This window comes from Gossypium arboreum, chromosome 1 (assembly GCF_025698485.1).
Source record: "Gossypium arboreum isolate Shixiya-1 chromosome 1, ASM2569848v2, whole genome shotgun sequence".
In the NCBI taxonomy this organism is placed as follows: domain Eukaryota; kingdom Viridiplantae; phylum Streptophyta; class Magnoliopsida; order Malvales; family Malvaceae; genus Gossypium; species Gossypium arboreum.
The window spans coordinates 121384214-121398551 of NC_069070.1; the positions used below are offsets into that span (position 1 = coordinate 121384214).

The 14338-nt window shown below is 29.2% G+C and overlaps 1 protein-coding gene across 1 annotated transcript; it reads right to left on the reverse strand.

Annotated features, from left to right (window-relative positions):
• Positions 1–3906: 3906 nt before the first annotated feature.
• LOC108480595 (uncharacterized) lies at positions 3907–8083 on the reverse strand. Its single transcript, XM_017783646.2, has 8 exons — positions 7746–8083; positions 6419–6514; positions 6198–6281; positions 5865–6025; positions 5517–5634; positions 5204–5336; positions 4750–4928; positions 3907–4393 (listed from the first exon to the last, which is right to left on the reverse strand). Exons 1-8 carry the CDS (start codon positions 8067–8069, stop codon positions 4154–4156), a joined length of 1335 nt encoding a protein of 444 aa, XP_017639135.2. The 5' UTR covers positions 8070–8083; the 3' UTR covers positions 3907–4153.
• Positions 8084–14338: the final 6255 nt, after the last annotated feature.

Genomic DNA, 14338 nt, shown 5'->3' on the forward strand with positions numbered 1-14338 from the left:
AAAGACATCCTAGGTACAATGCCATTTTCCAAAAGATAGAAACTTCACCAATTTGAGTTCGGGATCGGCTTGTATGTTTGAGTCCTTATACTTTCGCACCTAGCTCAAGTAGGAAACAAACCGTACGCGAGAATACTCTCAGTGGTATTTCTATAAACAATAGCTTAATCAACTTTAAAACATGGTAATTCAAACACATTATTGCTATTATTCAATATCAATCAAGTATTTTAATAACCTTTACTTTATTTACCCTTATTAACATAACTTCGGACATCGACGGATACACGGATCCAACCCACACTCGGGATAAGTACATAGTGCTTCATCGGAATAAATCCGAACTTTAACATTATAGTACACAAAGTACTTCATCGAACAAATCCGAACTTTAACGTGAGTCGACACATAGTGTCTCATCGACTCAATGTCGGAATATCCCAATACTTCCAATTCTTATGACATGTCAACTATATCCGACTAGCCCGACATCGTTAATAGGGTATTCAAAATCACATTCATTTCAATATGGTAAAAATACTTACCTCATTCACATTTTCATACAATATCAATATCAAATATAGCAATAATGATTAAGCTCGGTTTATAGAAATACAAACCACTATTTATCGAATTTAATCGATATCTTCGTTCACTTTCTCTTTTCCTTCTTTGATGACGATCCGTGCTACGTTTGCTACTAACAATCATACAATTAAAATCATCAATATACTAATTCATAAAACACATTTTCACTTTCTATCAAACTTTTACAAAAATTCCAATTTCGTCCTTTTTCCATTACTAATCTTTTTTCTTTAACTTAAGCTTCATATTCTCTTTTAATCAACTCATTAACAATTTCTAACTCATAAAATTCATTATAAAACATAAATTTTGAGCTCTATTCAACTTAATCCCTATTTAAACCTAACTTAGAATTCTTTTAATAAATCACTCAATTTTCACTTCTAACTTCAATTCCTATCAATTTAACCCATAAAATCTCAATTTATTCAACTAAATCAATATCTAAAATTTTCTATTTTCTTCATTTTAACCTCATACATGTAGAACTTTGAATTAGGCATCCATAAACATAAAAATCATAAGAAAATGAGCTAAAACAACTTACCAATCAAGCTTTAGGCCCTTAATCCTCAAATTTCCCTTTTCTATTTCTTTCTTTCTTTCTTTCTTTCTTTCTCACGTTTGCTCTCTGTAACTCTTTCTATGTTTCTTTACTCATTATTCTTTATTCATTATACTATATTATATTATTATTAACTATAATAAATATAAAATTAACATGTGTAATAGCTATAACATAAAATATCTTATAGCTATTACACATATATACCAACTATTACACATGTTATATCATACATTCACACACATGGCACTTAGGGTCTAATTGCTAGATTAGTCCCTTTTACTAATCTTTAATCTATAATTAAACTTTTATACCGTATGCAATTTAGTCATTATTCTAAATTCAAGCTACTTAACTTAATCAAACATTAAATAACCATTCAACTATAATTCATAAATATTTCTAATAAATATTCATGAATTAATTTCACTGAAACAGAGACTCAAGACTCAATTTCCGATACCGTAACTTTTGGTTCATTACAGATATTTTATGTTATAGCTATTACACATGTTAATTTTATATTTGATATTGATATTGTATGAAAATGTGAATGAGGTAAGTATTTTTACCATATTGAAATGAATGTGATTTTGAATACCCTATTAATGATTAATCGGGCTAGTCGGATATAGTTGACATGTCATAGGAATTGGAAGTATTGGGATATTCCGACATTGAGTCGATGAGACACTATGTGTCGACTACTGTTAAAGTTCCGGATTTGTTCTGATGAAGTACTTTGTGTACTATAATGTTAAAGTTCCGGATTTATTCCGATGAAGCACTATGTACTTATCCCGGAGTGTGGGTTGGATCCGTGTATCCGTCAGTGTCCGAGTTATGTTAATAAGGGTAAATAAAGTAAAGGTTATTAAAGTCTTGATTGATATTGAATAATAGCAATAATGTGTTTAAATTACCATGTTTTAAAGTTGATTAAGCTATTGTTTATAGAAATATCACCGAGAGTATTCTCAGATACGGTTTGTTTCCTACTTGAGCTAGGTACGAAAGTATAAGGACTCAAATACAAGCCGATCCCGAACTCAAATTGGTGAAGTTTCTATCTTTTGGAAAATGGCATTGTACCTAGGATGTCTTTTGGTCATTTTGAAAGTATCTAAGTTGTTAAGTGATATTTTGGTATGTTTTGTAAATGTTACCAAAACCTTAAGTATGGTATGTTTTGATATGTTAGTGAAGAGTAATAAGAGGAATTGTTGGTAAGTGTTGTAGAGAGAAGAAATGAAGATGTTATAAACTTAGTTATCAACATTTTATACTAAAACAGATTTGGACAGTAACAGTAGTCCAACTTTGAAAATATAACAAAAATAGTATAAAGTGAATTAGATGATGAATAAAATATGTAATTGAAGCTTAATGAATCTATTTTTATATGGAAGAAACAAAATAGGTAAAAGAGTTGTGTTTTATGAGATATTTACGTTTTGGTGAAACAGGGTTAGAACAATTTCTGGATTCCATGTTCTGACTTTAGAAATTCACCATAAATTGTGTATTAAGAATTAGGACTCAAACTTTATTTGTATGGATTCCTTATTGTGTCTATTTTTAATTGAAACAAATGGCATAGTCATTGGATTTCTGTACAGGAAGAAATTTGATTCGTAGTGCACAAGGGTCAGAGTAGCCGAACCCTGAAACAGGGGAGACTTTTTCTAATAAACTGTACTAATTGGCCTGACCAAAAATTCTAAAAAAAATTAGTAAGTAGATATATGAGTCTAGTTTCAGGGAAAATTTACGGAATTGGATTTCGAGTTTCGTAACTCGAGATATGATTTTTTTAGCGACCGTGACGCAGATGGATAGTTTACTACGAAAACTGTTTAAGTGCTAAGATAAGTTTTGTAATGTCTCCTGCTTGACTCCGGCAACGGTCTCGGGTAGGGGACGTTACATTTAACGTGTTTAATAATGAAAGAACTTGATTGATATAACATCGACAGTTTAAGGATTTAATTAGAATATTTTGAAATTTAGGTATAAATTTATAATGAGGGTCTTGTCAAAGAATGAGTTTAGTGTATCATCATCAATAACAACACGATTAGATAAAACAAAAATAGTGAAAGAGTTATAAATAAATATTAATAATTTAATTTAAATATAATTAAATATTAATTATAATTATTTTTCTTAAATTTCGAGTTTATAATTTACGAGATAAAGATTTATGATTTTATATTGAGTTTCAAATGTTTGTTTAAATAAAGTTATCGTATTTATTTATAAATATTTCATTATTTTTATTTCACCAATAACTAGATGCTATGTTGTTCGTTGACCGTGCATAAGACTCATGCATAGTGAAAAATAAAATTTGTAACAAATATATTTATAAAAATTTGATATAGATAAGAAATGAGACTTTAGTTAAAATGATAAAATAAAGATATTAAAAATTATAATATTTAACTTCAAATTTTATCATGTATTTTTCGTCTATTTTGGGCTAAAATGACAAACACGGTAATTTGAAGAGCTAAAAGAAGCCGAAAAAAGTTGAAGGGCTAAAATGACCCTTTTTGCAAAGTTGAAGGGCTAAATAAGAGATTCTGCCTTTTCTATTTTTATATAAAAGATGTAAAAGGACAATCATTTTACTTTCTAAAGTAATGGAATTAATACTCAAATAACTCGTAACACCGTGCTGATTGTTTGGCCAAAATGAGCTTAGTGGGAAAGACAAGTCTTTAATGGCGCCCCGAATGAAGTTTTAGAGCTTATTCAACAAGAGGCTAATGATGCTTTTGTCCAATTTCCATTGATGTAATTTTGTTTTCTTGTTTATCACTAATAATAATAATAATAATGAAACCGAATATCAAACTGAACCGAATAGTCGGCTTGAACCGGTTTCGGTTTTCTCTGACTTTTTTGGTCAAGCTTAATGTTGATATCGAGCAAAGATACGAGCATGGATACTTCAAGAAAAATGAAAAAATCTGAAGAAAATGAATATCTTTGATCTCAGAGAATGGCAGGATCTTTGTATCTTTTGAAAATGGCTTCAATATCTTCCATTACCTCTGGTGGCAAAGGCCGTTGAGTTGTTAGAAATGCATCAATGTCTTCCTTCAGCTGCTCAACCGAGGTTGCGCCGATGATCGAACTCGTCATAAACGGACGATCTCGTACAAACCCGAGCGCGAGTTGAACGGGACTTAATCCGTGCTTTTTCGCCATCTCAATATATTGCATTGTTGCTTCCTGAAAATCCCCACCAATACGTCAATCATTAGTAAAAATACCATGTAGGCACTGGTATTAGGGGTAGAATTGCATTTTACTCAATCTACTAAAAAAATAGATAAATTAATCCCTATATGTTAGATTAGAGAGCAAACTAGTCTTTATGTTAAAATTTTCATCCATTTTTATTGTTAAAAATTAGTCCAAGTACGTCAGCATGAGATACACATGGCAACCACATGTTACTACGTGGTATTCGGAAGCCATGCCAGTTTTTTAACTGTACAAATTGATGAAGTTTTTAATGTAGAAAGAGTAATTTGCCTATTCTTTTTAGTAGAGGGAGCATTTCAACCATCAACATACATATATACCTTGGCAATTGACTTGTTATATCTTTCCATGTAGCCAGGGAAAAGGTTCAACCTCCCTTTCTTTGCCGCTTCGGAATTGATATCTAAGTATTTTCCGCTTAGCGCTCCACCGGCGAGCGGAGAGTAAGAAAGTAACCCAATATTGCAATTCTTCGGGTGACAAACTTCGACCAGGTCGACTGCAAAAGGAAAATGTTACTGAATTCTCAAACATGTTTATGTTCAGAAAATACCCGGAAGGAGCACAAGAAAACGAATTTAGATTAAGCATAGCCAGAACTGATTCAATCCTGAGAGAAGACCAAGGCTCCGCTAAGCAGAGGTTCAATCCCGGGGTCATTTCGTTTGTTGGTCTTTGCATATGAATCGAAACTTCAGGAACAACTAAATCGATGCAACAGCGAGATATTGAGATGCTAGTATAACATTTATATAGATTTTGGATAAGTTTTACCCTCGAAACGCCGGACCAGTAGACTATAGCTGTTTTGGATACTAACGATCTTTGATAGTCCTTCAACTCGAGCTGCATGAACAAACTCCATTACTCCATACGAAGTCTCGTTAGAAACTCCGATATAGCGTACCTGAAATCGAAGAGCATTCATATACAAATCTTAGTATTTGTGACATCTTCAAACAACTGATTAAATATCACAAGCAGATTTTCCGACAGTTGTATGCATATCTGGCACTCATATATAAATAGAGTAACATAAGATTTTCCAACAGCAATCGGATTTAATTTGATCTCTGTTTTTTATTACCTTTCCTTCGTCGATGACTTCTTGTAAAGCCTTAAGTTGTTCCACAAACGGTATACTTGGTCGCCATTTTGAAGAATCATAGAAATACTCACCGAACAACGGCACATAACGATCTGGCCTGGTTGAAACCGTAAGTTCAAGAAAATATGATTACATCAATGAAGCACATACGCAGACATACTACTCAGGTACATACGATAACTTTTAAGAGATAAGGATACGATTATGACAAGACACGGTAATAAAAAGTACTTTTTTACATAGTAAAACACCAGTACAAGCAAGTTGATGCCATGTCTGTAAATGCCTACCGTCACATGGATGCACCTAAAAGAACTGTAACCTTACCAATGAATTTGCAGTAAATCAATGTAATCGGTGTTGAGTCTTTTAAGGCTTTTCTCTACGCTTTCTCTAATGTTCACAGCATCAACCCGTAAAACTTTTGCATTGTCACGTAGGTGAGCCGATCGTTCTGAATAGCCGCATACTTTTGTTGCCAAAATAACCTGCGGAAAATATGCACGTAGAAACCAGTACTCAAATCAATTCCTCAACCAATACTCAAGTAGTACAAAACATAAGCTCATCGAGATATTCACGAGGGATGAGACAATACAACAGTATCTCGAAAATTTCGAGTCAGGAACACAAATATGTCATCTGGTATGAAAAAAGTACCTTATCGCGAGGTTGAGACTTCAGCCAGCTAGCAATGTAGAGATCGGTTCTTCCACTCGTCTCTTTCTTCATGGGAATCGGGTACTTGGAAATCGAAAGCATGAGCAAGAGAGAGCTTTAGTGGCACTTAAAAACTTAGTGAAGATATCGAACAAAACTCAAACTCCAAACTAGAGAAAAAATACAGCCCGTATACAGTATATGCACACCAAAGAACTTACGACTTCAGCAGTATCGAGAGCATTGATGCCGTGTTCAAAAGCATAGCTGAGCATTTCATGAGCTTCTTTCTCTGTATTTTGTTCTCCAAATGTCATCTGAAGCAATCAAATATAAGGCTGTAAAACCGAATGTTCGATAAACAGTTCATAAACAATTCGGTCTTTGTTCCTTTATGTTCGATTATCAAGCTAAATAAAATAAATATTAACAAGATTTTGAAACTCGTTTAATGAACTAAATACTAATAAAGCATGTTCAGATTAGAAGAAGCTCGTTTATATTCGTTTAACAAATTATACAAAACTTATTTAAAGCTTGTTTAATATCAGTTTAAAGTTCATCAAGGAAAAAAAAAAAAAAAACCAACACAATTCAAAAATGGCTAAATTATGTTATTAGTCCCTACACTATGCCTAAATTATGAATTTAGTCTCTGTTGAAATTTCATCTACACCCAAATGGTAACAGTTAAATCCAGTTGGTTAAATCCGGCTATTATCATGTGCTATGAATAAAATATTAGATTTAATCCATATTCTCCAATTAGATCAATCTTAGTCTTCATAATTTTAGAATTTTAAAATTTCAGTTTTTATGCAAACAAATGCAATTAAATCCATTAACTGTCTTTTTGTGAATAATATGTGAAAATAAACACTAACACAATATTACATATATGATAATATATTTGACGGGTCAAATTTTGGGAATAGCAAAAATTTAAGGAAAAAGTACTATAAAAGAAGCTAGATTACATTTTCCCACTTTGCTGAAAAATAGGTAAATTAATCTCTATACATTAAATTCAAGAACAAATATGTTCTTTCTGCTAAAAATTTAATCTATTTGTAGGGTTAACAACTGGCAAGGATGATGAAATAACCAAATTGTGACATGTGGCGTATCATGTATATGGTCAAAGATTAATTTTTAACACAAGAATTTGATAAAATTTTAAATAGAAGAACTAATTAACCTTTGATCTAATGTACTTTTACCCAAAAAGTAAATGAATTTAATAATTAGCCTGCATTTTGGTAATTCAAAAAGTAAAAAAATTAAAAATAATCAGACTAGTAGCAGCATTTAACCATTCAAAAATTCTTAATCATCATGAACCAAACACTAATAATCCTAAAAAGTTAAACAAACAAACATGAAGTGATGCATTCATTCAAGCTAAATTCATTTAAATCTCATTCTCTTCAAATCATTTACTTCCCCAAAACAAAAGACCAACAATTCAAACCCAACAAAAAAAAAAAAAGAGAAATCCCTTTCAACAAAACAGAAAAATACCCATTATCAAGAAATCAAAGCTCTTACAGTTCCCAATGTGATTTCACTGATTTGAAGATCAGAGTCGCCGAGCTTCCTATACTGCAAATCGCTTTGTTGAGCGACTTTAGCAGTGATGGGTGACTTGAAACAGCTCCTCTTGACCCAAATCTGCGTTCTTTTAGCATTGTATAAACGTAGTGGCGTGTGGTGTGGGACTTTAAAGCAGGGAATTTTGGTGGTGTTGCAGCAAAGATATGGAGGGACTGAAGCAGAGACTGTGGAAGAGGAGACCGCCATTTCGCTTTGAATTAAGTGGAACCTTGTAATTGTATCCTTTTCCACCTTATCCAAATGAAAAAAAAAAAACATTCATTGACAGTTAATTACGGGGCCGCGGCCCGGTTTGAAAACTTTTTTTTTATCCGAGTTTAAATTTGGTCCAGCCCGATTTTACAATACGCGTGAATTATATTTGTAGTCATTCAAGGTTATTTTGCATTAATAATATAAAAATAATATGAGAAACTGATTAATTATGAAAATAGGTATTTATTATAGTGTTTCGTCGATGTCGCTTAACATATTAGTGACACCAAATTAAAATGTGATAAATTAAAGTATTCAGGTACCTGATACGTAGATTTCTTATTTAAATTGACGGTTAGAAAAAATTTAGATATTTAAAGGCGTCGATCAATACCACACTAAACTATAAATATGGTTAATTGCTTCATAAATCCTCCTTATTTATTTATTTTTTATTCCTTCAATACAAAAAATAGATAGGCCTCTTACCAATTAGTCCAAAAGTATTTTTGTAAAAAATCGATTCCAATTAGAAATAAATTTTATTTATTTTTCAAAAATAATTTTATGTTCAAATTATGTCCGACATAACAGTTAACAGTATTTATAGTAGTTTTCTTTTGCTTGCATTATATCTGGAAGCTATAAATTTAACTAATAATTATAATTTATGCATAATAAGATTTTTCGTTAACTGTTATGTCGGACATAATTTGAATAGAAAAATTATTTTTAAAAATAAATAAATTTATTTCCAGTTAGAATAAGCTTTTTTACAAAATAATTTTTGGTAGAAAAGATTTTTTTGGACTAATTGATAAGAGGCCTCTCTATTTTTGGAGTTGAAAAGGAATAAAAAGAAAATAATAAATAATGAAGGTTTACAAAGCAATTAACCCTATTTAAAGTTTGGTGCCGCCACACAGCATTCAATCTAAATGAGAAATTTGCATATCAAGTCCTGAATATCTTAGTTTAAACAGAACTAGCGAAAAATTGTAGCAAATGCTTATTTTCGTAATTAATTTGTTTTCCAAACCATTTTCATAATTAATTGTTAATTTTATATTATTTATGTAAAAAGTCAGTCATCCAACTATTAATATTTTTTCTCACTTAACTATAAAACATTATAAAATGATCATTCATTTATTCAATTTTATCTTTTGGATAGCCAAATAGCTAATAATGAAAGCTTTTAAATTAGCATAATAACAACTTTAACCCTCAATAAGTGTAAATTATGTCAATTTAATCTTAATTTTAAAAAATCTAACCTTCAATATTTACATATATATAATTTAACTTTTTTATAATTTTATTTTTTCTAATATTAAAAGTTAATTTTAAAAGTGCGAGAAAAATAAAAATAATTTGTATTGAATCTTAAGAAGAACTCATTAAATTATTTTTATTCAAAATTATTTAATTAATATTATCATAACGTTTTCATGGAAAAGAAATTAGTTAAAATGAAAGAAAAATAAAAAAATCATCTCAAAGTTAACATAAATAATATTAAATTGAAATTAAATTTGAAATGTTTAAAATCTATTTATCTTAATTTTTTAAAATAAAATCTTTATCCAAGTCCGCCTAAGTTGAGTCAAACCCACTACCTAATCTTTAAATAGATATCATTTAGTTTGCAATTTTTTTTTTACAAAATTTGCACTTCATAAAATAATATTTTTAATCTTCTAATATATAATAAGATATTATTTTATTTCAAATTATTAATTAAAAAATTATCATCAACTTCAAAATGTTTCCCATTTATTATTTTATATATCTTATACAGATATAAATTAAAGGTATGCAAATATCAGATTGGATTAGGTTTGGGCTTGGCTTATATATAGTATCTATATTAAACATAGTCCCTAAAATTTGGCCGGACTTAAAATACGAGTTACAAATTTTATTCAAGCTAACTAATCTTTATAAATGACTAACTTAATCCTGTTTAGATTCGGTCCATATTTTTTATTTAATATTTAGCATTTTGATATTTTAATTTTTATTAAAGAATTTTTTTAAAAAATTTAGTCAGTGAACCATTCAATTTTTTTTGTCACCAACCATTAAATTACTAATGGAAAGATAAGTTGACAGCTTTTAAAATTGGCATAATAGAAACTTTAACCCTCAATATTTATGCATTATGTCAATTTAGTCTTAATTTAAAAAAAAATTAACCCTCGATATTTACACATTGTATAATCTAGTCTTCTTTTTTTCTTTTTCTTTTTTGCACTTTTACTTTTATTTGTGACATTGAGAGTTAATTTTAAAAGAATAAAAAATATGAAAATTATTATCTTGGATTTTTGGGTATTCCCATTTTAGTATATTTCAATCAAATTTAGTTTATAGCTTTTTTTTTAGCTTTTTAGGTGAAAGGGTCACCCAAAAAATAAAATTGAAAAGAAAAAAATGAGAAAATTACATAATGTGTAAACAATGAAAGTTAAATTTTTAGAATTAAGACTAAATTGATATAATGTATATGTGTTGAAGGTTAAAATTGTTATTATATCAATTTTAAAAGTTGATAAGTCATTTTCCACCAACCATTTAACAGTAGGTGGCCAAAAAAGAAAAAAAAAAGTCGAATAATTAGATGATCATTTTATAACTTTTCATAGCTAGGTAACAAAAAAAAACTTACCAATAATTGAGTGACTACAACGTAGTTTACCCAATTTCTAAACATAAACAACTCATACTTATTTTTAATATTTATATTATAATAATATATTTTTAAACAAATTATGAAATGAAAAAAGAGTTAGGTCACCAACAACCTCTTGACCTTACTGGCGAGAGCATTATATTGTGAAGCATAATAGTTTCGGCTCTAACCATAATGTATAATGTGGTGATTATTCATATCATCCTTTAACCATGTGATTGAAGATTCGATCACTACTCGTGAAAATAAAACATATTTCGTGACTATTCCCAACTATAAAAAAAAAAGAAAAAAGAATTAAATTCAAACATTGATTATAAAAAGTAAACCAAACACTTTTTTATTCAAATTCATTTTGGTCGATATTAACAATTTTTTTCAAACTTTCTCAAATATTAAATTAATAATTCAATATCGATAATTTGATCTTTGATCAGGTCTATATTACATATAGGTATAATATAGAGATAGATAAGTAAAACAGTGAGGGAGGGAGGAGGGGGGTTGTAAGTAAATGAGTGTAGTGTCCTGTCCTTAAATGCCATGATAGGAAAGAGTTTGGGTGTATCAGTTCTCTGAAATGCTTTAAACTCACCTAAGCTTTTCATTTCCTTTTAAGGAAAACCCATCATACCATTCCACACCCTGACATTGTCGGGAACATGCAAATCCTTCTGATTTTTGGAAAAATTTACATCCCTACAATTTTTTTCACAAACCCTAAATTCTTTTTTTAAAAACAATTCATTGTATTTGTATGGTATTTATAATCAGTAGCAAATCTTGAAATTAAATTTTTAAAGGGAGGAGTTTAATTAAAATTTTCAAAAAAATCTGAGGGGTCTTCTCCTCAATCATGATCTGACTTGTTCATTAGTTTATAAACATAAATATGTGCATCCAAAGTTATCAAATAAAACCCATATTTTTAAAAACTCGTATTTTAAAATTTAAAAATAATATTATTAAAAAGGATAGTTACGAACCTCAATCAAATTATCGGATATGTTGCTGATGATGGGATTGCTTGAATTTTGTCTTCAATCCTTAAATTCACTCACTTTTTTGTTTTGACATAATATTATAATTATGCAACTTCTCCTTTCATTAACTCATTTCATCACTCTTGTACTCGCTATCACAAGGGGTGCCAAAAACTTGCAACTTCTGTGTATGGAAAATCCTTCTTCGGTTTTATTCTAAGATATTTTTTTGTGATTGAGGGAAATCATTATTATATTTCAAACCCTTAAATTTATTATGAGTTTAATCCACTAACAATTTTGCATGCATGGAGCTCTAATTTATCATTCAATTAATATAAGTAGTATATATATACACTATTGTAACAAATTTAAAAATATATAATAACAATCGATTGAGTCTTAACTCGATTGGTATGAGCATTGTTGTCAATATAGGAGGACGTGAGTTTAAGTGTGTTGAAGTGCATTATCCAGCTATTTATGGGTTAAAGAGGGGTTGTGGGTAACGTTTTGGGTTCAAATCCCATTATGTCTAAGTATTTTTCTAGATTTTATATGAAAAGACAAAATTACCCTTTAAGTAATATTTATTGCTTATTAAAATAATTTTTTTTTTGGTAAATTCATTATTGATCAGTTGATAACCTTGACTAAGGGTGACACCAACTCAGTAAAACATTTAAACATAATAATATATATATGCAAATATTAGGTTCGACTTTTATTTTTGGTTTATAGTCTTTAAATTTGTGGGTTCTATTCATATTTATTTTTGTATAAGTCCAAATATATACTTTGATTCTCATTTTATTCATGCATTTTAATAATTTGATTCTGGTTTATAGTTATTCAAACATATTATTTGTGATTATATTTGTAATTATAATTATACTTGAGATGGATAGTACTGAAGTTATTTATTTGATTCAAATAAATTCAACTGAACAGCATCACTCTATGGTGCTACGAGCTATAAAGGACCACTTACAACTAGATTGGATGATCCAAACTAAACACGTGTTTAGGGAAAGAAACAAGGTAGTGGATGGATTGGCATGAATGGCATCCTCAAGATCGTTAGGCAAGCTAATATACATGCAACCGTCAGATAAAGTTCTTCAATTACTGCATGATGATTACTCTGAAATAGCTTGAACTCATATAGTTGGTCTAGGCGAGTTAAGAGATTTTCCTAGATCTTGTAAAAATAAAATCATTTTAATATGTTATTTGTGATTCCCTTTGAAACTATAGACATCATCATATCGTAACAACAATTTTATTTATTTATTTAAATGGATAAAAAATATTCACTTAAAATTATCAATTAAATTACAAACAATCACCAAATAACTTAAGTCTGAATTACAAGTGTACAAAAAAAATATAATTAATACGACATGTTTCACACACATATCTGTTCTTTTTGACACAATGTCCAAAATTATCTATAGCCCTTCCCAACCTATAAATAGGAGGATAATGTGTTTCAACACACTCAAACCCACATCCTCCTACATTAATAACAATGTCCATGCCAATCGAGTTAAGACTCAATCGACAACTATAATATATATATTAAATATTAAAAACTAGTATTGGAGAGTATCTTGAATAATATTTGTAAAATAAAATTATGAAAATAAAACAAAAAAAGAAATGGCATCATGGGTTGTGATCAGTAGTATACACTCATGTGGTGTTGGAACTTGGTTCCAATAATAATATTTTTATTCATTAATATTAATAATATCTGCAATGGTGACTGCAAATAATGCAGAGTATAAGTGAATGTATGGAAAATGACTTGTTCAAAAAGTTGCAGCAAGTCAAATTTTCCCATTTTTTACTATCTACAATTTTTTTTTTTTTATTTTTGTTCTCAATAATGTGACAATTTGTACACCATCGATCCAAACAAATAAAAATGTGCCATGCTTTTCCTTTTAACAACACCATCTCATTTTAGTTGCAATTATGCAATTTCGAGTTTTACCAAAAAACCTGGTTCTTTTAACATCTTAACAAGTCATACTTTGTGTTCTTATTCAAATTTTCAATGTTTTTTCATAACTAGAGTTTCGCTAATAGGTCGTGTTTAGCGAAACCCAGTTTTTTATCGAGCATTCGTTAGTGTTTTATCGATAATCTTATACCTTTGCAAAGTTTCAGTATTCGAGTTTTACTAAAAGTGAACTAGTATTTTATGTAAGTATTGATCTTTTTTAACTTTCTCTAAGCATTTGTTAGTGTTTTAGAAAGCGTATTTGTGTTTATAGTAATCTTATACCTTCATAAAGTATCAATATTCGAGTTTTATTAGCAATTTCAATATGGATTCAAATTAAATTTATTTAATACAACCTTTATATTTTGTTTGTATTCGTTAAATTTTGAGTAAATTAAATAAATTAAAATTTTTATCGAAAAAGAAATTAAATATTAATACAATTTCAATATTCGAGTTTTACTAGTAGTTTCAATATTGATTAACCCAACTATTTTTATTATTAAGTACACAATTAGCCTAACAAGTGAACCATCACACCAACAATGTCAATAACTAAAAGGGAAATAATATTCATACAAAATCGAAAAAACTTTTTTTTTCTCTGAATAAAGAAAAGAATTATGGATACTAAAACTCGAAC

What these genes read in the sequence shown, in the direction of transcription:
- LOC108480595 (XM_017783646.2), bottom strand. Translation starts at nt 8,069, where the DNA reads ATGTTTTTTTTTTTTCATTTGGATAAGGTGGAAAAGGATACAATTACA. An exon ending in CTCTCGATACTGCTGAAGTC is followed by an intron (nt 6,282 to 6,418) that starts GTAAGTTCTTTG and finishes TCGATTTCCAAG; the next exon opens with TACCCGATTCCCATGAAGAA. An exon ending in GATTTACTGCAAATTCATTG is followed by an intron (nt 5,635 to 5,864) that starts GTAAGGTTACAG and finishes GGTTTCAACCAG; the next exon opens with GCCAGATCGTTATGTGCCGT.